The sequence below is a fragment of the Oncorhynchus kisutch genome, linkage group LG6 (assembly GCF_002021735.2).
Source record: "Oncorhynchus kisutch isolate 150728-3 linkage group LG6, Okis_V2, whole genome shotgun sequence".
NCBI classification, from domain to species: domain Eukaryota; kingdom Metazoa; phylum Chordata; class Actinopteri; order Salmoniformes; family Salmonidae; genus Oncorhynchus; species Oncorhynchus kisutch.
Genome location: NC_034179.2, coordinates 40,299,610 through 40,325,334, shown reverse-complemented (window position 1 = coordinate 40,325,334; position 25,725 = coordinate 40,299,610). Strand labels below are relative to the sequence as shown.

The 25,725-nt window shown below is 41.8% G+C and overlaps 1 protein-coding gene across 15 annotated transcripts in view; it reads left to right on the top strand.

Moving 5' to 3' along the window:
• Positions 1 to 25,725, top strand: part of LOC109892854 (neural cell adhesion molecule 1) — a 291,531-nt gene that overhangs the window by 188,412 nt on the left and 77,394 nt on the right. For all 15 annotated transcript variants that reach the window (XM_020485676.2, XM_031826752.1, XM_020485677.2 and 12 more), the window contains exons 2-6: positions 18,574 to 18,648; positions 19,592 to 19,801; positions 21,920 to 22,063; positions 23,484 to 23,621; positions 23,998 to 24,115. In XM_020485676.2, coding sequence (XP_020341265.2) covers positions 18,574 to 18,648; positions 19,592 to 19,801; positions 21,920 to 22,063; positions 23,484 to 23,621; positions 23,998 to 24,115 — 685 coding nt within the window. The remainder of the gene's footprint in view (positions 1 to 18,573; positions 18,649 to 19,591; positions 19,802 to 21,919; positions 22,064 to 23,483; positions 23,622 to 23,997; positions 24,116 to 25,725) is intronic.

Below are 25,725 nucleotides of genomic sequence, written 5' to 3'. Positions count from 1 at the left end.
CATTAGTTAATTAGAGTGCAGGCCTGAGATTTTGTTCACTCACACAGACACTCCCTGTTCCAGAGAGAGAATGCGAAAGAGAGAGAATTGGTGAGAGTGAAAGAGAAAGTGCAGGGGAAAAGACAGAGGGGACATGCACACACTCTGGGCAGTGTTACTGATGAGGTGACATTCCGAATGCTGACACCATTGAACTCCAGGACCAGAGTACCTCAGTTAGGGTCATATGGATGGCCTGCAGCTCTTACATCAGCAATTCAATGTGCCATCTCAAGTTCACTATGTACACTGTTTCTAGTTTTCTTTCTTGAAATGTTTGGTATGGCAAGTTGGGGCATGTAGTGAGCCACAGTGGTGTTGGAAGCAATGATATTTACCCATTGATTAACATCTCTTGGAAGTTATAAAATAAAGGGGTCACTGCAAAACATGTTTAACCAAGAGCCATAATTGACTTTCACAATGGCATGTTTCTTTCTGACTTCACCCTTACAGGACATTCAGAGACTCTTTTCAAAGTGAACAGTCACTTCAGAGTTGCTGGCGTCACCAGACTCCCCCCTCCCCTGTTGCTCAGCATGGCCGTGTTCTCAGGCTCTTGGATCGCCTTCTGTCCTGCATTTTGTTCCACCTAGGCCATTGTTAAAACGCTTAGACCCAACAACCTGTTCTAGCACACATTGCATCTGTTAAGTGCCCTTGTATTGAATAAGGCTTTGACATTGGTCCTCTGTTAAAAGTCAGTGACCTCATGTCAAACCAGATGAACGCCAGCATTTACCATCAGTCAATTGTTAATGCATGAACAGTTTAAAGAATGGAAGCTTCACTATTTGCAATGCATGTTTGAGGATCACTGGAAGAGTTAGCTGATGCTTTTCCTTTACATTTAGTTAACTGTGTTAGGTCCAATGCATTAGTATATAATTCTAGGTTTAAGAAGCAGATGCTGTACCTACAGTCCATTTGCATGTCTTCAGACTAAGGCAAAAAAAAACATGTGAAATTGAGTTTGAGTAGGCTATATCAGGCTTTGGTGTGAATCTCCATTGGGCTCTGATTTGGATCCGTAAAGCCCTACGGAGGAGAGGGGCATCAGTATTCGATAAGCTGGCCAACATCAAAAGATGTGCACTGGTGCAGGAGTCTTTTTAATTAGCTGGGCATCGACAAGGTAACGGATTCTGTGTGACTTAATTTAAGGAGACAGACTTTTTTTTAAATGTTTTTTTACTTTATTGGGGTTTTAGTACTGATAATTTTTAAAGGTGGGTCTTTTCCCTTTTCCCCAGTAGATTTTGGAATAGATGTTTATTTTGTTAACATAATACCTAGGTAAAAGGTTAAAAAAAATTAAGCTCCTCATTTCAGTCGTTTGTATTTTTTAGAATGGCTGTGAAGATGAAACTTGCACAGTATGTCTACAATGTGCATACTATAATTTAGAAAGAGATATGAAGATGAAACTTGCACAGTATGTCTACAATGAGCATACTATAATTTAGAAAGAGATATGAAGATGAAACTTGCACAGTATGTCTACAATGAGCATGCTATAATTTAGAAAGAGATATGAAGATGAAACTTGCACAGTATGTCTACAATGAGCATACTATAATTTAGAAAGAGATATGAAGATGAAACTTGCACAGTATGTCTACAATGAGCATACTATAATTTAGAAAGAGATATGAAGATTGTGGAGTTGAGGCTCCTTCAGGAGCCTAATGCCTCGTCACACGAGGGGAAAAGAGAAACTGATGGCTTTGCTAGTTGCCTTGGCCCAACCCCAGGGTCATACAGCGCTTAGGATTCAGGCCCTGTCACCATTTTCCCCTGTACATACCACCCATCATAATAAATATGTCTCCAAATGTGTTTTTCCTTGTCTCCTTGGGAGTTTCCTCCATGGATATGGGGACCTTTAAGATAAGCACGTAGCAATCCCTCATGGCTTCGTCTTGAGTGGAGTTTCATTTTTTCTCTCAGCTGACCTTGACATATGGTATTCCCCTCACATGCTTTCCACCCATTACAAGGTGAGAGACCCCTGACCAGAGGCCCACGGGGCAATAGTTTGGGTTCCAGGTTGAGATATTTCCGTGCACAAAATTCTTCAAGGTCTGTCAAATTGGTTGTTGATCATTGCTAGACAACCATTTTCAGGTCTTGCCATAGATTTTCAGGAACATTCACTGTCTTCTTGGTAAGCAACTCCAGTGTAGATTTAGCCTTGTGTTTTAGGTTATTGTCCTGCTGAAAGGTGAATTCATCTCCCAGTGTCTGGTGGAAGTGGACTGAACCAGGTTTTCCTCTAGGATTGTGCCTGTGCTTAGCTCCACTCGTTTATTTTTTATCCTGAAAAACTCCCCAGTCCTGTACGATTACAAGCTTACCCATAACAAGATGCATCCACCACTATGCTTAAAAATATGGAGAGTGGTAGTATTACTACCACTATTGCAGTATTACTTTAGTGCCTTGTTGCAAACAGGATGCATGTTTTAGAATATTTTTATTCTGTACAGGCTTCCTTCTTTTCACTCTGTCAATTAGGTAAGTATTGTGGCATTACTGCGTAGAATGTTGATCCATCTTCAGTTTTCTCCTATCACAGCCATTAAACTCTGTTTTAAAGTCACCATTGGCCTCATGGTGAAATCCCTGAGTGTTTTTTTCCCTCTCCGGCAAATGAGTTAGGAAGGACACCTGTATCTTTGTAGTGACTGGGTGTATTGATACACCATCCAAAGTATAATTAATAACTTCAACATGCTCAAAGGGATATTCAATGTCTGCTTTTTCTATTTTTACCCTTCTACCAATAGATGCCCTTCTTTGCGAAGCGTTGGAAAACCTCCCTGGTCTTTGGTTGAATCTGTTTGAAATTCACTGTTCGACTGAGGAACCTTACAGATAATTTTATGTGTGGGGTACAGAGATAAGGTTTGTGACGACAATAAAAAATAATGTTAAACCCTATTATTGCACACGGAGTTCATGCAACTTCTTAAGTGTCTTGTTAAGCAAATATTTACTGCTAAACTTATTTAGGCTTGCCGTAACAAAGGGGTTGAATAATTATTGACTCAAGATATTTCAGCCTTTTAATTCTTTATTCATTTGTAAATGTCAATGCATGTGAATACTTTCTGAAGGCTATTCCACTAACCCAGCACAGAGCATTTTTTGTTTGTTAGCTACTGTAGGGTTATACTGTGTCTTCAATGTTTCAAACACAACTCAGAAAGTAGGCCTTCAACATATCGGAGTGGGTGGGCTAGCAGCATTCTGTACGTACTGCTTGGCATACTTCCCTGCAAGCTTCCAGACGGCCCTTGGCTGTCAGGTCCTAATCAAGCTGTAGGAGACGTGTCAGCCCTAAGCCTGTGTAATGCCAGAGTCCTTCACTTGTTCACTGCCACTTTGTCTGGATTACCGCCTGTACCATCACTCTCTTGGCTGTAACAAGTACAAAACTTAAAGGCCCGATTTTATAGTCCTCTCATCAAAAGGAACAATCCGCTTTAGTCTGAGGGCTTCCAGGAAGTAAAATGTAACTTTGTCGATTGAGCCAACTACAAGAAGCTTCAGGTCATTAGTTGGTCTCGTTCTGCCCCATGTTGGAATGCTAATTCTTGTTGTATTGAAAGACGCAGAGTTGAAAGCCAGTCTCTATATTCTGGTTATTGTTAACCGATTTGGGATTAACACTTCAATCAAAACATTTATGATTTGAAGAGGAGATTCTGTTACCCTGTCTGTGTGCGGCGGAAACTATAAACTCATTTGTAGCCAATGCAATGCTACTCAGTTGTCTTGTGAAGATCAAAAGCTGGATGAAATTGGGGAGAAACCACGAAATTGGGGAGAAAAAGGGCAACAACAAAACATTTCTAAAAATTCAGGTTTAGCTCCAAATCGCTTCCTATGTAGAATGCCATGTAGGTCGCAGGTTGAAAAATGGCCGAGGGGGCCCAGGGAGAGGGGAGGGGGAAAAACAGGTTATTTTAAGCAACCTTCAGGGGAAACCTGCTTTGGATTAACCTTTTTCTCAATTTTGGCATTCTGGCCACCAGTCTCAATGACTTTCAATAACGAGTCAATTAACCCTAATTATGGCCCCCTATGTGGGGGCCCCATACCGAGAATTCCCTATTAATCTGGTTCCACAGCTTCTCCCCCTCCACATCTTTATCCACACAAACAATCTCTCTGGTACTGTGTTAATTAACTATTCTCACAATGTCATTATCTATATCTTGAGTTATCAGGAAGGAGGAAAAGCTCCCCTTGCCTCGGCTACATAAACCACACTATCAAGCTAGCAGGAAATGCTAAGCGCTCACCTAAACTCTGAGTTTGAAACCGGGGTTGTTGCACTGTTGAAGAAGAAAACAACACTTAGGTTCATTTGTTTAAGTCATTTACTATTTAAACTGCTGTGGGAAAATGTGCTAGTGCTGTGTTATTGACAGAACCATACCTCACACAGACAGAGCTTGACGTTGCTAACTAGCGCCAGTGTCTGAGTTCAACCACCTAAATCTCCCCAACTCTCTGCAATTAGAATCCCACAGGATCCCCAGACTCGTGTCAGTGGAAGGAAGACACACTTCCATTGAGCGGAGAGGGAAAACTGCAGAAATCATGATCATTAATGCTAATATTACGGAGGCAGTAATTTGGGAGGAGAGGACTTATTAAAAGATATTGTGAGAGAGCGAGAGAGAGTAAATAAATGTCTTAATTAGGACGAGAGGAAGCATACATTTGGATCCCTGAAATGTTGGTCACCCAGAACGTTTTTTGATGCTTTGAAGGACAATATTGCCATTGCACGTGTGGTAATGATATGTCAATGATGTGCACTAGAAAGAAGGGGGGATGGGGGGGGAGAACAATTTGCCGTTTATAATCGCTGCTTCCCAAAGCCGGCATAATGACTATTAGGCATGTTAATGAGACAAGGGCATTGACCTCAAATTAGAAGTGCTGGTTTCAGCTTGATTCAATGACTGAAGTGGATGCCATCGTTAGCTCCAATTGCTTTTGCGTTATTCATTTGCAACCCATTTTGTGGTTGTTGTGCAACCCAGGAGTTTTAAGTGCATTCTCGACAGATTAGTCATTCGAGTGCTACACAATTTTTGCTCTCCTTTTCTTTTCTCCAGTAGCCTTGGATTCATTTATTACATCTGATTGTTAGTTTCTTGGTCAACCCTGGGCCTCTCAACTCATCCGAAATTGCATCAAAACCTGACGTGCATTCAAACAGACAGAAATGTCACAATGAATCGGTCTCTTTTCGCTCTCACTCGACCCGCCTCTTCCCTTGGCACCCCCATCTCTCCCTCTCTCTCTACAGCCCAGATCAGAACGCTGTGCCTCCAGCCACTCCTCACCCCCCACTTCCCACCACCTCCCACTGCCATCACCTTTATCTCTGTGCTCCTCCAACGTGGCGGAAAGCCTATCTCCATCAAGTGAGAAGAGTTTTTGGCTCTCTTCAGAGAGACTCTTTATCTCTGAGTTGCTGATGCGTCCACTGTGACTCGTCAGTGTCGGGGAACCCCGAGGGTCCCTGGCTCTCTGCCCCCTTTCCAGTAGCTCCTCTATCCTTTCTGCCCCAGTGGCTGACTGACACATGCCACCCACACACAGAGCACTGATGGTGGGATAAGGTCAAAAACAACCCCTCAGATCACCCTCTGATTTATGTTCCCCTTGGGTGAAACTGGCCTCTGATCACTGGTTTAAAGTTCAAATGCCTTCTCCTAAACAACAAGTGGATATTTAAGCCCTCAAAGGCGTTGGTGGGAATTGTTTCAGGGGTACAGAGGAGACGCTATATTCAACCGTTGTTTAAAGGAAGTGTTGTTTCAGTGACATGGATTATATTTTACTGTATTATAATCCATTTAGACCTGTTACTGATTCATTAAACCACATATCTGCCATTAGAAACACACTGGTTCCATCTCCTCGATTTATTTATTATTGTGGACTCTGTTTCTGTGTGTGTGTGGGTGCGCATTATAAAGTTTAGTGAAAACCTTTTTGAAAAGGTCCTTTTCGTTGACCTCAGAGAGAACCTGCGCACATCCATAACAATTAGTTTAGTTTGAAAATGCTCATTTTCACAATTGTATTTATTGGCATATTCATTAAGGTGCAATAATGCATGATGGTCATCGCTCCCCCTCGCCTTCATTGATCCCCTCCATTTCTCATGCTGTAATTGTGCGGGCCTCCTTTGACAGGGGAAAGCGATTGCCATTGGTGCGCTTTATCTCTCCACCAGCTCTTGCCTTTGATGCAGTTAGTCAGGCTTGACGGTGCCTGAAAGTAGTCTGGATGGGCCAAGTATAACACAAAGTTTGAGCGCACTAGTAATTGCACCGAAGACAGAATTGTGGCAGTCCCTCCATTGTGGTGACTTATTCCTGTTAAATGAAAAGAGGAAAAACAAAACTCCAGACAGATTTGCATTGTGGGAGCTCAGAGGGTGATAATAGGAGGGCCCTAGAATGCAATTATCAAGAGATGTGAGTGGATGGATGGTTGGGAATCGCTGGCTGTATCTGTGGCTATAGTGCCTCTCCTCCTCATTATCCTGTCTATAATGGAATAGTATAGCGATAGTGCCAGCTACACTCACACAGTGTACAAGTGGAGAAATGCATAGCTGCCTTATGAGCTTGACCGTTTATATCGCGGTCAGTGTTCTTTCCGATGATCAACTTTTTCACTCAGGCCCCCCTTCCAGCATCGGGGAACATCCCGTCCACCACGTCTATTTCTATGGACATAAGCACTGTTCATGACACAAACTGTTCACACCCCTCTTGTTGGCGGAGAGAAAATGTTACAGGTTTGAACTAATTTCCTGCAATTCTATACATTTTGCCATGTCTAATGTGTATTCATGTGATATTTGAACGAGTCGAACATTACAACAAATCTATGGGCTTAAAAGCATAGCTAAAACCTTTAGCTGACATGGGCTAGTTGATCTGGACATTTCTGACAAGTTATAGATGGCTCTCTAAGGTATTAATTGACTGACATAACAAGAGGAAAACTGATGATGCACTACGCAATTTCAAAATTGCACCTTGTGCATTCTACTATTACAACTTGCAATAGAAAGACCCTTTTGAAAAGCCCCTTTTGCCTGAAGAACAGCCTCAATTCGTCGGGGCATGGACTCTACAAGGTGTCGAAGCTGTTCCGCAGGGATGCTAGCCCATGTTGACTCCAATTCTTCCCACAGTTGTGTCAAGTTGACTAGATGTCCTTTGGGTGGTGGACCATTCTTGATACACACGGGAAACTGTTGAGCGTGAAAAACCCAGCACTGTTGCGGTTCTTGCCACAGACCGGTGCGCCTGGCACCTACTACCTACCGTACCCAGTTAAATCTTTTGTCTTGCCCATTCACCCTCTGAATGGCACACATACTGTACACAATCCATGTCCGAAGGCTTATAAATCCCCTTCTTTAACATGTATCCTGTAGGGAAAATAATAAATTTTTGTGCCAGTTTTAAGCAGTGTGAGACGATATCAACGGGGTAAGACTATTACCAGACCTATTGTCAACGCCGGCTCCTTTTTCTCCCTTGTCTTTTCCAAGGATACGACATGTTGCTGCTGCATGGTTGGCGCATCCCGCACACCTAGTTGAAGAGGAACAGTGGAAGTGGAACAGTTGGGAAAATATCTTATTGGGTCGAGCCCTGCCAGGGAGGCCCTTTTAATGAGGGCAACCCTTTCCCCTTTACCCCACGTGGCCCTCGCCTCCTGCCAGCCTGGCACCTGACACAATTTTTTTTATAAATGAAAAAGTTTTCCCACTCTTTGTTCTCTCCTCCACCACACTGACCTACCAGTTGCCCACAGCTCATTGGTTTCTATGGTAACCTGCCAGAGACTCAACCCCCCCCCCCCCCTTCCCCACCTGTTAGTGCGTGTGTGTGGACGTGTTGAGAGCTTCAGTGATGTGTGTGTATGTGAGGACATGACTGGAATATTAAGCTTCAACAGCTGGCTGTTGTGGAGTTCTATTGTAATGAAGCCTGTCTCACCAGCTGCCAAGCTCAAATTAGGCATGCATACTTCTACTGTGGCGATGGAAAACACAGTCTGGAACTCCAGTCCATCCCCAAACTGGCACTGGAAGAGTTCTTTCACCACAGACCACAAGGTTTCTGACATGCCCACTGTTGCTATCTTTTGACAGGTGATTGTTCTGAAGATTAGCAGCACCACAGAACTTTGTTCCTTCTAAAGAAGGGTTCCCCAACTGGTGGCCCGTGGGCCTTACTTGGCCCCTCAAGTTTTCTGACCAACTTTTTTAACATAAGTCAGTGATTTTGAAAGGGGAGTGCTATTCTAAGCTAAGTTTTTCCATTATTCCAGCCAAATAAATTACTTAGGAAAATGTGTGCTGTAAATGAAATGTTGCAGGGCGGGTGCACTTGAAGGAGAAGAAATACTGTGTGTAAAGTAGACAAACTTGGCAGTGGTCACTCGGCAGCACGTGTTGGATCGACTATTAGCTGTATAATGGCGTACTGGTGAACTAATATGGACAGTGAGTAGTGTTTACTCATAATTAATGGGGATTACCAATTCAGATAAGTGGAGACTCAGTCCATTTAGCAGTGAGTGCCTCCGGGGAGGAGAACCTAAATGTACAATTTGGAAGTGCATGAAGTTTAGCATACATCAGAATGTATTTGCTAGGGGGGTGTGTGTGCTTGTATATGTGCGGGGGTGTGTGTTTGTCTGTGGGTTTTTAATCCTGTGATGGGAAATCTACGCAGGATCTTGCCCATGCTCTTTGATCAGTGCATCGTGGCCTGTCTGGCGTAGCATTCTAAAGCACCACGTTCCCACCTGAAAACAATGCTGAAGCAAATTCTCTGGTTGTTTGTTTTGAAGTGTCTGTCCTATATCTGAGAGATCTAAGAGATGGCAGGGAATGATTGGGGAAAAAATGTACCCATATTTAACCCCTTTTTTTTAAGGCACTAAACTGGTACCAGGCTGCCTTTAGACGAGTCTTGTGAGGCTTGATTTGCTGCCTCTGATTTGTACATTGCCAGAGCCTCCTGTCTGGCAAAGCTTAATAGGTCATATGAGAGAAAATATAAAAATTTAGAGACCAAATTACATCATAGTATCATGAACCAAATCTACCCCTCCCACATTCATTATGTCATGTCAGTGTCGATCATTTATTCCCAACCGGGAATATTGTTGTTCATCTCTTGCTCTCATACACCTTTTCTGTGTTGATTGTTTTAGCATGCGTCGAATGTTCCATAAGTGAATGACGGGCAGAAAGAATGGTGAAGGCCAATTGAACAGTGATATGTGAAAATCTTAAGAGTTTGTTTATGTCAGAGTTGATTCACGTGAAAACCTTGATGATTACTTATTTTCATGATGAATTGATATGGCTGTCTTCGGTGGAAAATATGCTCAGTGCGATGATAAACAGGTATGAGCAAAAGCACACATGGACTCATGTGAATTTACAGGTTCACTGTATGGCCTGCGTTCATTTGGTACCCAAGATTAATGTTCTTGCTTTATAGTAAGGTTGTCATCCAATGTATATGAAATTAAAAAGGAAACATGTACACAGGAATGACTAGTGTGTGAATGATATGTTTGTAACATTCTGTAGTGTAATATCTCTTTCACCATGATATAAGGAGCACCATGGAGAAGTTGCATCTGTTTCATACTTTAAATGGAACATAGCCTATGTCCTGGTTTCCATATTGACCACATCATTCTCCTAAGAATGGAGACACAGCCCTGTTTGATTACAAGCTATTAGCAGGTGAACATATCTAGTTTTTGAAGTTAAATCTCATTTCAAATTGACCTTGAGTTATTGGAAATTGTTTAATGGAAATGAGGAAGGCTTACAGCATGTTTAAATCATAAGCTTTTATTTAAATTGGTACGGCAACTTTTATAGGCAGTCTCAGGTGTGCTCTTTTCACCGATATGGATATCTTCAGGGGGCTTCCTCAACATTTACAGCTGTCCAATAAACTGCCTTATTGTATCTGCTCCCTGCCCCAGCAATCAGCTTTTACCACACTTGTACAGCCCATGCCTGTGTGCATATTATGTTAGGAGTTTTTTCCTAGGCCGTCGTCGTTCAAAAATGCAGATCCAGGATAAAACGCTAGAATTATCGCTTCATTAAATTATAGGCAGAATTGCTTGGTGTACAGGGACTTTGCTCTGGGCCCTATGTGCCAGAACATTTAGGCAGAAACAGGAGCGGCAGCAGCAGTAGAGGCTGAAGTCTTTAAAATGTGTTTTGTAATTAAGCTTATCGATATCCCGCCCCATTATGTTTTGTGTGCTTATTTGTTTGCTATGTGCTTTCAGCAAGGACACAGGAGCTCACTTTTTGCTGTGTCGACAGTTGGTAGTGTACGTGGGTCAGAAACTTTACTCTGTTACCGCATTCACTCTGGAGTTTCAAGCTTCAGAGTTTGAAATCATAAAACACTAAAAATAGCGTTTTTACCCACTTGGCCTGAAATACATTTGTCCTCAGAATTGGGATCTGTGGTGAGGTTTCTCCTATGCCCTACTTGGTAAGAGAGGAAATAGGAGCTGTTCTTTTTGTTCTTGTGTGGTACCTCATACCAGGCACAGCGAACATGCTTTAGACAGCTCAAATTTCACTGCCTCTGATGTCTCCATCTTACAAAGCACCGATCATGTTTATGGCAGAATCCAGGATTTTTCTGCAAATATACAGTGGGGAGAACAAGTATTTGATACACTGCCGATTTTGCAGGTTTTCCTACTTTCAAAGCATGTAGAGGTCTGTAATTTTTTAAATCATAGATACACTTCAACTGTGAGAGACTGAATCTAAAACAAAAATCCAGAAAATCACATTGTATGATTTTTAAGTAATTAATTTGCATTTTATTGCAGAACTTAATATTTGGTACAGAAACCTTTGTTTGCAATTACAGAGATCATACGTTTCCTGTAGCTCTTGACCAGGTTTGCACACACTGCAGCAGGGATTTTGGCCCACTCCTCCATACAGACCTTCTCCAGATCCTTCAGGTTTTGGGGCTGTTGCTGGGCAATACGGACTTTCAGCTCCCTCCTAAGATGTTCTATTGGGTTCAGGTCTGGAGACTGGCTAGGCCACTCCAGGACCTTGAGATGCTTCTTACGGAGCCACTCCTTAGTTGCCCTGGCTGTGTGTTTCGGGTCGTTGTCATGCTGGAAGACCCAGCCACGACCCATCTTCAATGCTCTTACTGAGGGAAGGAGGTTGTTGGCCAAGTACTCGCGATACATGGCCCCATCCATCCTCCCCTCAATACGGTGCAGTCGTTCTGTCCCCTTTGCAGAAAAGCATCCCCAAAGAATGATGTTGTACTCATCCTTCTTCTTCCTCCAAACACGGCGAGTGGAGTTTAGACCAAAAAGCTCTATTTTTGTCTCATCAGACCACATGACCTTCCCCCATTCCTCTTCTGGATCATCCAGACGATCATTGGCAATCTTCAGACGGGCCTGGACATGCGCTGGCTTGAGCAGGGGGACCTTGCGTGCGCTGCAGGATTTTAATCCATAACGGCGTAGTGTGTTACTAATGGTTTTCTTTGAGACTGTGGTCCCAGCTCTCTTCAGGTCATTGACCAGGTCCTGCTGTGTAGTTCTGGGCTGATCCCTCACCTTCCTCATGATCATTGATGCCCCACGAGGTGAGATCTTGCATGGAGCCCCAGACCGAGGGTGACTGACCGTTATCTTGAACTTCTTCCATTTTCTAATAATTGCACCAACAGTTGTTGCCTTCTTACCAAGCTGCTTGCCTATTGTCCTGTAGCCCATCCCAGCCTTGTGCAGGTCTACATTTTTATCCCTGATGTCCTTACACAGCTCCCTGGTCTTGGCCATTGTGGAGAGGTTGGAGTCTGTTTGATTGAGTGTGTGGACAGGTGTCTTTTATACAGGTAACGAGTGGAGAACAGGAGGGCTTCTTAAAGAAAAACTAACAGGTCTGTGAGAGCTGGAATTCTTACTGGTTGGTAGGTGATCAAATACTTATGTCATGCAATAAAATGCTAATTAATTACTTAAAAATCATACAATGTGATAGGTCTATAATCAATAATAACGCTCCTTTTTCTTTATCTCCTTCTTATTGTTATTATTACTATTGCTATGATCCTAAGTAAAGTCATTATCATTAGTAGGCTTAATATAGCAGCCTTGTATAACCACCATTGAGCTGTAGGCATAAGAGTGCATCCTGTTTAGTCTTATAGGCTACTGTATCAATCAATCATTCATTCATGTCATCACACAGCATACGAGTCATTAATTATTTAAAATACAATCAAGCATTTTAGTTTTAAAATAAAGTGAGCCTTGAATAAATAGCTTAGTCGTTGCTATAATAAAGGCTTAACAACAACAAAAAAACTTTATAACAGACTCTGGTACGGTTAAAGTATTGTTGTTTACATTGCTCCAAACGATCTGGGAAATTATACACAGCACCCGTTTGACACACATATCTACACAGCTCTTGCTCCTTACCTTCTTTTTCTTGATCTCCATTATTTTTCACAACTAGTTAAATTTATTCCACACATCTGAATTTCCCTTTGCCTCCTGAGCAATCACAAAACATTCCCCCGTTTTGAGATTATTTGTCACGTCCTCTACATCTACATTTGAAGTCGGAAGTTTACATACACCTTAGCCAAATGTATTTAATCTTGGAACTACCCATCTCGGATCCGGGAGAATTGTCATCAATTAATAATTAGCATAGCGCAACGGTCAAAAAATATTACTAGAAAATATTCATATTCATGAAATCATAAGTGAAATATAGCGAAACACAGCTCAGCCTTTTGTTAATCACCCTGTCATCACAGATTTTGAAATCATGCTTTACAGCCAAAGCAAGACAAGCGTTTGCATAAGTTTATCGATAGCCTAGCATAGCATTATGTCCAGCTAGCAGCAGGAAGCTTGGTCACGAAAATCAGAAAAGCAATCAAATTAATCATTTACCTTTGATGATCTTCGGATGTTTTCACTCACAAGACTCCCAGTTAGACAGCAAATGTTCCTTTTGTTCCATAAAGCTAATTTTTATACCCAAAATACCTCTGTTTGTTGGTCACGTTATGTTGAGAAATCCACCGGAAATAGCGGTCATGACAAAGCCGAAAAAAAGTTTTTTATAATCAATCCTCAAGGTGTTTTTCAAATATCTATTCGATAATATATCAACCGGGACAATTGGCTTTTCAGTATGAGCGAGAGGAAAAATGACTACCTCTGCCTTTTAAATTGTTTAACTTGGGTCAAACGTTTCAGGTAGCCTTCCACAAGCTTGTGGTCCATTCCTCCTGACAGAGCTGGTGTAACGGAGTCAGGTTTGTAGGCCTCCTTGCTCGCACACACCTTTTCAGTTCTGCCCACAAATGTTCTATAGGTTTGGAAGTATGCTTGGGGTCATTGTCCATTTGGAAGACCCATTTGCAACCAAGCTTTAACTTCCTGACTGATGTATTGAGATGTTGCTTCAATATATCCACATAATTTTCCTGCCTCATGATGCTATATATTTTGTGAAGTGCACCAGTCCCTCCTGCAGCAAAGCACCTCCACAACATGATGCTGCCACCCCCTGTGCTTCACGGTTGGAATGGTGTCCTTCAGCTTGCAAGCGTCCCCCTTTTTCCTCTAAACATAATGATTGCCATTATGGCCAAACAGTTCTATTTTTGTTTCATCAGACCAGAGGACATTTCCCCAAAAAGTGCAATCTTTGTCCCTATGTGCAGTTCCAAACCATAGTCTGGCTTTTTTTATGGCAGTTTTGAAGCAGTGGCTTCTTCCTTGCTTAGCGGCCTTTCAGGTTATGTCGATATAGGACTCGTTTTACTGTGGATATAGATACTTTTGTACCTGTTTCCTCCAGCATCTTCAGAGGGTCCTTTGCTGTTGTTCTGGGATTGATTTGCACCTTTCGCACCAAAGTACGTTCATCTCTAGGAGACAGAATGCGTCTCCTCCCTGAGTGGTATGATGGCTGAGTGGTCCCATGGTGTTTATACTTGCATACTATTGTTTGTACAGATGAACGTGGTACCTTCAGGCGTTTGGAAATCTACAATTTTTTTCTGAGGTCTTGGCTGATTTATTTTGCTTTTCCCATGATGTCAAGCAAAGAGGCACTGAGTTTGAGGGTAGGGCTTGAAATACATCCACAGGTACACCTCCAATTGACTCAAATTATTTTTCCAAGCTGTTTAAAGGCACAGTCAACTTAGTGCATGTAAACTTCTGACCCACTGGAATTGTGATACAGCGAATTATAAGTGAGATAATCTGTCTGTAAACAATTGTTGGAAAAATAAAAATAACTTTCTAATGCTCTAAGAGCATTAGACTAGTAACCGGAAGGTTGCAAGTTCAAACCACCGAGCTGTCAAGGTACAAATCTGTCGTTCTACCCCTGAACAGGCAGTTAACCCACTGTTCCTAGGCTGCCATTGAAAATAAGAATTTGTTCTTAACTGACTTGCCTAGGTTAAAAAATATAATAATAATAAAAAATGCACAAAGTAGATGTCCTAACTGACTTGCCAAAACTATAGTTTGTTAACAAGATACAGTATTTGTGGAGTGGTTGAAAAACAAGTTTTAACGACTCCAACCTAAATGTATGTAAACGTCTGACTTCAGCTGTACTTTGCTGTTATGTGTCTGTGTTAAAAGTTTGTTATAGCCTATTTATTGATGTGATAATGATCTGCTATAGGTCAGGCCCTATATGTAACGTGCATGCGATGCATTCATGTGTCACGTAAAGAGAGCAAGGATTGAGGGATTAGGGAATGTTTTTCATAAACAAGGGATTTCGGAAACAGAGCTTTTCAGTCAGAAATGGCTGTAATTATGCTGCAGCTTCAGCAACACAGACAGAGCGATAAACACTTTGATGTTCTGTGGTGGTCGCTGTAGCAGGGAGGAGAGCGAAACAACGGGTGCTTGTCACACAGTCACTCCTTGTCTTTTTTTATTTAACACAGTGCAGCAAGTCCGGCCCGGCACAATCAAATCAATTGCTGGTCGCACTCCCTCTAGTCACTTGTCTGTCTTAGTTATTTAATCAAACAGTGTGCTTAAGGCGTCAGACAAGCTCAGTGAATGTAGTTGATTTGATTAAAACACATAGGGTGTGTCAATATATGGAAAAATACATGTTTAAACATTTTGACAAATGAATTGGTCTAAAGAACCAACGACTCTTGATCGACCAAGATTTCTTTTAGTCGGGGACAGTCCTAGTCCAGTGATTCATTACAAAGTAAGAAGCCTGAAGGGCATTTTGGAAACCTGTCAGGTAACACTTTATTTGACACCTAGTGTCATAACACTTTATATGACACGCTCATAACCATGTCATAATGTCAACAGATGACAACGTGTCATAACCTGTCATAATATGATCATAACGCTGTCATGAACAATATTTTTACACCTGATATGCATTATTTTATGGCTGTTATGACACCTGCATAAGTATGTCAAAACCCACATTTATTCAAATGTGTTTTTTCCCTGACAAACTTTAGTTTGAAAGTTAAGTCCTTTGTTGGTGTAATGAATTCTCAAAAGTAATGTTTTTACACATTATGACACTGTCAAGAAGCATTATGCCCATCAGAATCATATAAGCCAGATAGGCCTATCACGTACATGCCCTTATGTCAGATATCTGTCAAAAAGAGGGTGTCTTGTCCTGCTCCTGAAATATGCTCCTGCATTCATCTCAGTCATCCGCAACAGAGCATTTGGTGTAGGTGCATGTTTGACATAAATGTGTGCACAATTACAATGATAATTCAATATGGTACATTTCAGAAAATGTTATAAAACATAAAAATACTGTTGACAAGTAGGCTATGGTGTAATGGAATGTTGTGCCTTGTGTGGTAGATTTTGTGGGTTTTGACATTCTCTTAAGTTGGTGTCATAACCAGCCATAAAATATCGTCACAGGTCTAGATATGTCATAAGTGTTATAACCAGATTATGACATGTTATGTCAACTGTTATAGCATATTATGACATGTTTATGACGGCTAGGTGTCGAGTAAAGGGTTACCAAATGTCACAATGTATAATGTAATGGGCTCTGTTAGATACAAGGAAAGGTATTTTCTTGTTTCCATTAAAGCTGCAATATGTAACTTTTGGATGACCTGACCAAATTAACATAGAAATGTCAGTTATAGATCTGTCCTTCTCATTGAAAGTAAGTCTGAGAAGCAGTAGATCTGTTCTATGTGCGCTATGTCTATGCTTCCGTTCTTAAGTTGTGTTTTTGCATCTTTTACTTTTGGTTCTGCACACCAGCTTAAAACACCTGAAAATACAATATTTTTCTGTTATTGAAAATATATTTCACAGCGGGTTAGATGGTACAATGATTCTCTACACTACATTGCTTATTTTGTCACATAAATTGAAATTAGGTTAACTATTCTAATTTTAGCAACCATGAAATGGCAGAGCATTTCTGCATATTGCACCTTTAATGTCTGTTCTCCCCTGTTATTTTAGCTGAAGTTTAACAGCGCTGTCAGTCTGCCATACTGTGAGGGAGGGTTTAAAAAGCACAGCACAAACAGCCACCGCTGTGTCCCTCCTAGTCGACTATGTATTAGCTTTAGCATTAGCTCTTATGCGTTGGTGGTTGCTGCACAGCCAGTTTGAGGTACCAGCCCAGAATCAGGTCAGTTGAATGCAGCTGAGCTGAGTATCACCTGGGTTCAACCTGACATCTATCAGGGTTGGTAGAGAGACAATGTATGAATAGTGTCAGCCTAGTCATGGTAAATCTTATGTTAAATTCATATTAGGATTCAATGTTGTATCGGCTTTGCACTCTGTGCTTCACTCTTGAGGCACAGATCTTGGCAGAGAGAGTGCCTGACCTGTTTTGTGAAGAGAAAATTTCCAAAATAGGCCATGACAGATCAGAGAACTTTTGAAGAAAGAGTCCTCTGCTGTCGTCCCGGCACACCTAGGGTTAAGATTATGTAAATCTTTCAGGTATGAAAATGTTGAGTATATCTCTCTTGTCTCTCACCAAGTTGGGAGTTGATTCCTCTTTAATTTATCCAGCAAAGCAGAAGAGAACAAACACCAGCTGCTTCTCTTCGGTACATTCTAAATCTCATCTGTGTCACCTGCTTTAGCTGATGCAGAAAGATGAAATGTATTAGGTAGCATCTCAGGAAGCGAATATGCTATGATTTATGGAATTACACTTCCTGGGTGTGCAGTCTGTGAAAGATGAAAAAGAGAGAACACTGGGATACCTCAGTTAGGTGGCTTTCATTAGTCTTGAGTGAAAATCGAGGCTTTAGGTGCCATTTTAGATCAGCAGGTAAGGGTGCTCTCGAGCGGCTTGATGTTCTTTACCATTCGGCCATCAGATTTGCCACCAATGCTCCTTATAGGACACATCGCTGCACTCTATACTCCACTGTAAACTGGTCATCTCTGTGTACCTGTCGCAAGACCCGCTGGTTGACGCTTATTTATAAAAACCCTCTTAGGCCTCACTCCCCCCTATCTGAGATATCTACTGTAGCCGTAATCTTTCACATACAACACCAGTTCTGCCAGTTAAATTCGGTTAAAGGTCCACAAAGCACATACATCCTTGGGTCGCTTGTCTTTTCAGTTCGCTGCATTGTCATGATGTGTGTATTGTCCTATATATTTATTTAATATATTTTTAATCCCAGGCCCCGCAGGAGGCCTTTTGGTAGGCCGTCATTGTAAATGAGAATTTGTTCTTAATTGATTTGCCTAGTTAAAAGGTTAAAAAATGAATAAAATATCATCAAGTCGCCGGACCCCTGAGTAATTGCCACTGAGGTATAAAAGAACTGGAGAATGCGTCCAAGATGTCCGCCCGTTGTTTTCAACTAAATCTACTCACGTTTGCATACGTCGATTCTTGGGCCGTCTAGAGTATATCCCGGTTGCATCCGGTTTACACAGCCCAATATCACATGCGCACTAGCAATGCTGGGACCTTGCCAAGTCTCTGACAATTTACACATCTAGAGGTCCAAAAATACATGCTACTGTGGCCTATAAGCCTACAATGTGGGTTTATGTGTTTCCATTTGTTGTCTTGGCATACCAACTCTGACTTTGTCATGCAAATAATAAAATGCTTGTTTGTCAATAAAATCCAAATAACGGCATAAATGCAGCATCATACGGAAAAGTGAAAGGTGGGAAACGGCTCATCTCAGGTTGATCAGCAGCAGATGTTCAGTCAAATTGTTGATGCATTAAAATGTGTGTCTTGCCTTGCCTCACTGTGCTTTGCCCCTGTGTCATCCTGTCATAGTCGTTCTCCCCTTGAGCACAACTGCTCTAGGACCTGCTCTTTCTAAACAAATGTTTACTTTAACTGTTCTGAGACCTGCTCACTGTGTTTTTCTCTTCCAGCCTCCCTGCAGGTGGAGATCACCCCGATGCAAGGAGAGATCAGTATGGGGGAGTCCAAATTCTTCCTCTGTGAAGGTAGGTGTGGTACAGATACCATCGCCTCCACAACAGCAAACCCCCACTTAGCTACTGTATTCGGACAGAGGATTCCAAATAAAGTGCAGGTACTACAGCAGTTCTCATGGATGGAGTAGCATGGGCTTCCCGGGATGCTAACCTGCAACTGTGGTTGTTACACCCACACACACACACTACTGGCAGACTGCTGCAGGTCAGCGTCCTGTTGTGGAATAGCAAAGAGAGAGGCTCAACATGTCATGGTAGAAAGATGAAACCATCTCACTTTAATGATGTTTCCCTTGAATGAAAATAATTGTGGCCAGCTGTGTACTTCTTTTGCAGTAAAAAAAAGTTTGCAAAATACTGTTTTTCTCAACACTTCTTTATTCCATTATGAATGAGGAGGGAGTGAAAGAAACCAGGACACGTGACTTTGCTTTGCCCTTTCAAAACATCAATGGTGGAGAATGCGATAGAACTTCTCAAGTTTTCATTTGTAATTTTTATTTTATTTGAGGTAGTACATCATCTGAGCAAATATGTAATAAAAAATGCATGGAGTCCTTGAAGCAGGTAGCCCTAGGGAATGCTGGCCTAGTATTAATCCATTTGTACCAAAACAATGTTTACTCTGTCTAGTTTGTCAGGATATTCACGTCTTTGTTAAGAGTGAGATGTTGTGACATTATGCCTACGTTATATACTTTTTAGGTTTTATCTCATGTTCATGACAGATTTTCATCTTGCAGAGGTGACTTAAACAGCATTAGGATGGATGTTATTTTGCTAAGTAGAGAAGCCTGCTAACCTTAAAAAAAAAGCTATATTGCATACCTCAGACACATCTCGCAAAGCAGCACATTCTTCTCTGTTGTCAATCATATGAACTGCTGTAGACACATAAACAGTGCATTCGCACTCTACTCACATGTCCACCCTGCCTCTATTCGTCCCTCAGTTGTCGGAGATGTAAAGGACATTGATTGGTATGCCCCGAACGGCGAGAAGCTCCTACCGAACCGACAGGACATCCTCGTGAACCGCAATGACGAGTCCTCGTCCACTCTCACGATCTATAACGCCAATGTGGACAATGCCGGCATCTACAAGTGTGTTGCCAAAAATGGAGACAAGGAGTCTCAGGGCACCGTCAACGTTAAAATCTTCCGTAAGTTCCCTCTCAAACTGCTTGGAACAAGGTCCTATTCTTCATTGTACTTTAGCGGATTACCACTAAAGGAAATCCTCTCACTGTATTATCTGTGCACAATGTCATTTTGAAGAATGTAATTTAAAATTGTCTGCATATTCTGTTCATATTTGTTTACTTCAATTGGCCTCCCACATTATTTATTTACCTTTATTTAATCAGGGAGTCACCATTAAGACCAGTGTCTCTCTTTGTAAGGGAGCCCTGCATATGCAATTGCATAAAATGCATAAAAAAGCTAATACAATATGAAACAAATTATAATAAAGCACAACACATATTGCACAGACAAAGACAAATATACACAATACACAGAAAACACATTCAACTAAAACAAACACATTCTTCATTATAAAAAAATCCTCTGTCCTCTGCCTGAACTGCTCTAGGGACACTAAAGCATCTATTCGAAATGCATTTTGGAGATCATTCAAAACATGTGGATCAAGAAATCTAAAGGATAACTTACTTAATTCTGTAAGGGGTGTCCAGAGTTAACCAACCTTGTGAATGGGTTTGATAACTTGTCATTTTAAATTTTAACAATGAAGTTAGGTAAGTCAGAAGCTTGTGGAGCAGGGCATTGTAAACAAACAGAGCATAATGATGAAATCTATGTGAATTCAAAGAGGTTCAGCACAACATTTTGGGAAAGAATACAGTGATGAGTAATAAAACTGTCTCCTGTAATTAAAAACAAAGGCCGCTATGAAAAACATCATCCAGGAATTTAAGAGTAGAAGCAACTGTACTTTGATAAATAGTATCACCATAATCAAGAACAGACAAAGGTTGACTGCACCATCTGCTTCCTACTGACAAGAGAGACTAGATCTGTTTCTCAAAACAAAAAAAATGCCCACTTTAAATCTTAGTTTCTTAAAACATGTAAGGGATCGATGTCCCTATACTGGGACGATTGAGTTAACGTGCGCTGATGTGATTAACACATCAGTAACAGCAAACTTTCCAGGACATAGACATGTCTTACATGGGCAGAAAGCTTAAATTATTGTTAATCTAACCGCACTGTCCAATTTCTTTAGGATTCGGCCATGTTGGCTCAGTTATCAGCTGAGACAGGTTTAGAGTAAATATATTTCAGCGTATCTGACCCTGGAGTCTTCTAATTAATATTAAAATTGACCATAATGAATAGTTCAGATTACCATACTTAAATTTCAGATGAATTGGTTAAGAGCACATGAGGGAGCAGAGGGAGGGTGATACACTCCTACTAGTGTCTGCTGGTTATTATGACCACGGCCCACATTAAGAGCGAGCCAATCAAAACGCTTAGGGACAGAGGTAGCAAGAGATACAGAAACATCAAAATTGTCCTTTGTAAATATGACAACACCCCCACCTCTGCCAATTCTGTCTAATCTGGAAACATTATAAACTGACAGACACATCAGCAAGTTTCAGAAATTAACAGAATGTCCACATTGGATTGATTCCACCTTTGAAATCAAACTTCTTGCATTTACATTAACAAATCCAAGACCGCAGCTGCGAGACTTAAGGTCAGATGAAGTCTCTAATACAAGCATGCTATGATCAGTAGGTAACCCCTTATTTGAAAATGCCATAGGATTGGTTTGAATTGGTATAGGTACAAGATTGTCTAGAATTGAACCATTGGGCTTATGCATCTAGCGAGGACGTGAGTTAAAACAAGAGTCAATGAGGGTTACCTGTTGCAGGTCTGCAGTATGCTGATAATTTATTGTTGGGATTACCTGATACTGACTTGGAGTGGTGAGCAGGTCTTGGAAAAATAATATGCGGTATTGTTGATTGTATCTTTGCCCTAGTATCATTGTAATGGTATCCAACATTGTATCTTCATTTAGAGAACCAGCATATACAACTATACTAACTGTATAGTATGAAGTATATTATTTTTGAACAGATGGAATGAACAGATGGAATGCCACTACAGGTAGCACTCTTTCAAATGCATAGACTGGGTAACAAAGAAAGTGCTTGCCATAGAACATGTTGGTTAATTAAGTTTGTTGACTGGTTCAGGAAATCCAGTTGACGGTGGACTTCTATTCTTCTCCCCTACAGAAAAGATAACCTTCAAGAACGCCCCTTCCCCACAGGAGTTCAATGAAGGGGATGACGCTGACATCATCTGTGACGTCGTCAGCTCGCCTCCTGCTGACATCATCTGGAAGCACAAAGGCTCAAAGATCCAGGTTGCAAAAGACGGTAAGGCTTGTGCACAGTTCGATGTGCCAATGTGTGGGTTGCCTACTGCCAGAGTCATGCGGCTCTCCCCTTTACCATTTTTTAAATTTGCTTTCATCTATCTGCCAACTTGTTTTCATTCACCCCCCCCCCCCCCCCCCCCCACTCACTCGCTCCCTCCCTAAGTGCACAGCCCTGCCTTTTGATAATTCAAGTGTTCTGACATAATGGATGAAGAGAGAACAGGAAACAAGATATTTCTTGATCAGGAGGAATGGTTGTTGTCGGTTGTGAAAGAATTTGCAGGGTTCATATTTAGACTATTTAGTCAAGTCGAGTGGGATGCTGCCTGAAGGATTTTATTTCTCTCCATATTGCACTATTTTAACCTTAGAGGACCCCTCCCTCTAGCAACCACTGGGAAGCAAAGGGTGACCGCAGCGCTCTGGTGTGTGGTGTTTTCTTGGACCCTGGACGGGTTGTGTTTTTCACTGGAAAACCACTAATTGTAGCCCAGATTGAAACCCATACTGCTTATGTAAATACCATTTTCCACATTTCTCCAGTTAACCTTTTCCTTATCAAAGCTGCATGTGCTTATAGCTCAAATTACAAGTCTTTTTCATGCTAATATGTGTTTCACAGCTCAGAGAGCTATTTAAAAAGTCTGGTTAATGAATTCAAAGCTTTTGCCCAAATACACATTCAGTAAACCAGATATACATCTGGCACCGCTTCAGAAGAGGGTTAACAGAACACAGTTGCCATACAATATTTATACGCTGGCTGCCAGATGTTTGAACTTAGAGGGTTCATAGAATATTTACATAGTAGTGCTTTGATGACGCAATTCAAGAAGTAGTAGTGGTTTCAGCATCTGTATGTTTACATTACCATGTTTTACCACATTTACTACAGTATGGATATAACGGATATAGAATTAGGCACGTATTCTCGTATACAACGCTGTTAGAGGCACCATGTCATGGCAATGCTCTGTGGAGCAATGTAAAGAAATATCACAGTGAAAAGTATGGCATATAATTTTTCTAAATAAACATTGAACATAGGTAAATAGACATTATTCCAGTTGATGGATGGTAGAGCTTTCTTTTAATGAATTTATGCCACTAATATTACAGATCAATCTATTGCTGATGGTGAGTTATGTACCCTATCATATGGTCTTATTTAAAAAAGGTATGTTCTCTCCAACCCTGTTTCCAGCCACCAGAAATAACTCATGCAATGCATTTACATTGTTAGCTATATTGCTGCTGGGAGGGGGGGGGGATACAGCATTCCTCTGTAACGGAGACCATGCCTCCTGAAGTCACACAGTATGTGTGCTTTTACCATGTTGCCTTGTCTTAAACCTACACCACCCACTGTTAAGGATAAATGACCCTTCTCTGTTTCCTTCTCTTGCGGTTTTTCATAGTTCGATTTAAGATCCTGACCAACAACCACCTCCAGATCCGAGGCATCAAGAAAACAGATGAAGGGGCGTACACCTGTGAGGCTCGTGTAATGACCAGGGGAGAGATTGACCTAAAGATCATCAAGGTCATCGTCAACGGTGAGTACCACATCCTCCCTCTCACCCTACCCCTCTTTCACCGCCTATGCTCTCGCAATGGGATTTGCATCCGAGCACAATTAGAATATAGTGTAGTTGTAAATGCAATACTGTGCTGTTATGAGCACCATTACAGAATTATGACAGAGAAAATAAGCCTGTATCAAGCATACAGTAACATGTATTTTCTCCTATCATACTTAATCAACCAGTATAGTGAATCATGATCTGATTATACATTTTAAGACTTTTTACAAGCATATAACACCCTTAAAATGCCTTATCTTAGTATCATCTTAGTATAATTTATTTCCTACTCACGTGTGACCTCTGTATCTTTGAGTAATGCTTGTATCCATGTCTGTCTGTGTTTCAGTGCTCCCTAGCATCCGCACCAGGCAGTCAGAGATGAATGCCACGGCGGACGTCAACCAGTCTGTGATGCTGGCCTGTGACGCTGACGGCTTCCCTGAACCCACAGTCACCTGGGCCCGGTACGTCACACCGACCACCTTGTCTTTTAATGAGCATAAACAAACTGGCTTGTTGTGACTGGTTGAGGAGGTGACTGTGAAGTGAATAAGGGTTGTTTATTTTATTTTTTTTCAATTTCTTTTGGTCAGCATTCTCATGATAAGAGGATGGTCAACAGTATTGAATTATATTTATGTAGTACCTTGAAGATGGCCAAAGCTCATTTGTTTGATATATCCTCAGCATAACTGTTGACACAACGGGCCCTCTAGTATAGTATGAGAATAATTCCAACACTGCTTCTCGAGCTCCTCTTGGAGTGTAAACGAATGAGAAGGATAGGAGGATGAGGAGATGCATCCGTAAGGGCTGGGACTCGCCAGAGGAGGAAGGAGACAAGCGAGGTAGGGTGAAGGGAGGGAGTAGGGGGGCAGAAACTCCTAACATTCTTTATTTATTTCCTGGCCGCCGACAGGCCTGTCATTTGGTATCCCTTAGAGGCTGCTTCAGGATTGAAGCTCTTAGAAGCATACAGATGTGGGACCGCAGTCCAAACTCAGTGTGTGCACATCTGATTTAGAGTTCAAGGGAGGCTCAGGCATGTCATGGTTCAAAGAGAGTGCTCGGTCAAGAGTGCCGAAGAAATTCCTTAACTTGACATCATACAGTGTATCACCATCCTATGGATGTAGTCCCTTTGTAAAACAGCCATGATGCAGCTATGGTAACAAAGCAGAGTCAGAGAAACAAAGAAAAAAACTTTCTGTCCTGGATGTCTGGTCAGTAGCTCTAAAGACATTGGTTTTATGTGTCACGGATCCCTCTGGAACTTTCCTTGCGCACACCTTGCCCCTATTCCCAGTGATTGTATTTGTATAGATGTGCCCTTTGTTCACCATGGTGCTGTCGATTATTGTCACAATGTCCATTGGTGCGTGTGAGTACCTGTGCTGTGTGTTTTGGCTTTCGTGCCCTTGTGGATTGCGCAGATGATTACGGGTCTTGTCCGGTGTGTTAATGTGCGTGTGTTATTTATTCAAGGTACTCCTCGCTCTGTTTGGGTTTCAACCCTGTGTTTTTGTTACGTGTTTATTTGGTCTTCGTCCCCATGCCTTTACACAGCATGCTGTAATTTGGAGTATAATTTTAAAAACTATTACGCATTCCTGCGCCTGTCTCCCGAATCTCTTCATGCCAAAGTGACAGAATAATCGACCATTGAGGGAGACAGCGGGAATGGTCCGTCCGACGACGGTGTGACTGGTCCGTCCGGCACTGCCGCAACTTCGGCAGCTGCCACTGGGTCGCCACAACGGGTCCGTCCGACGGCGCAACTTCAGCAGCAACAACTGGCCCATCCGACACCACCACAACCGTTCTGTCCGATGCTACTGCTCGCAACTTCGGCAGCTGCATCGGGTCCTGATCCACTCGCACTGCGTTCCTGTGATCATCCCCGAGACCGGTGTCGTTGCTCTGCAAGCGCGGGGAGGGGGGGTACTGTCACAGGTCCCTCTGGAACTTTCATTGCGCAAACCTGGCCCCTATTCCCAATGATTGTATTTGTACAAAGGGAATATATGTGCCCTTTGTTCACCATGGTGCTGTCGATTATTGTCACAATGTCCGT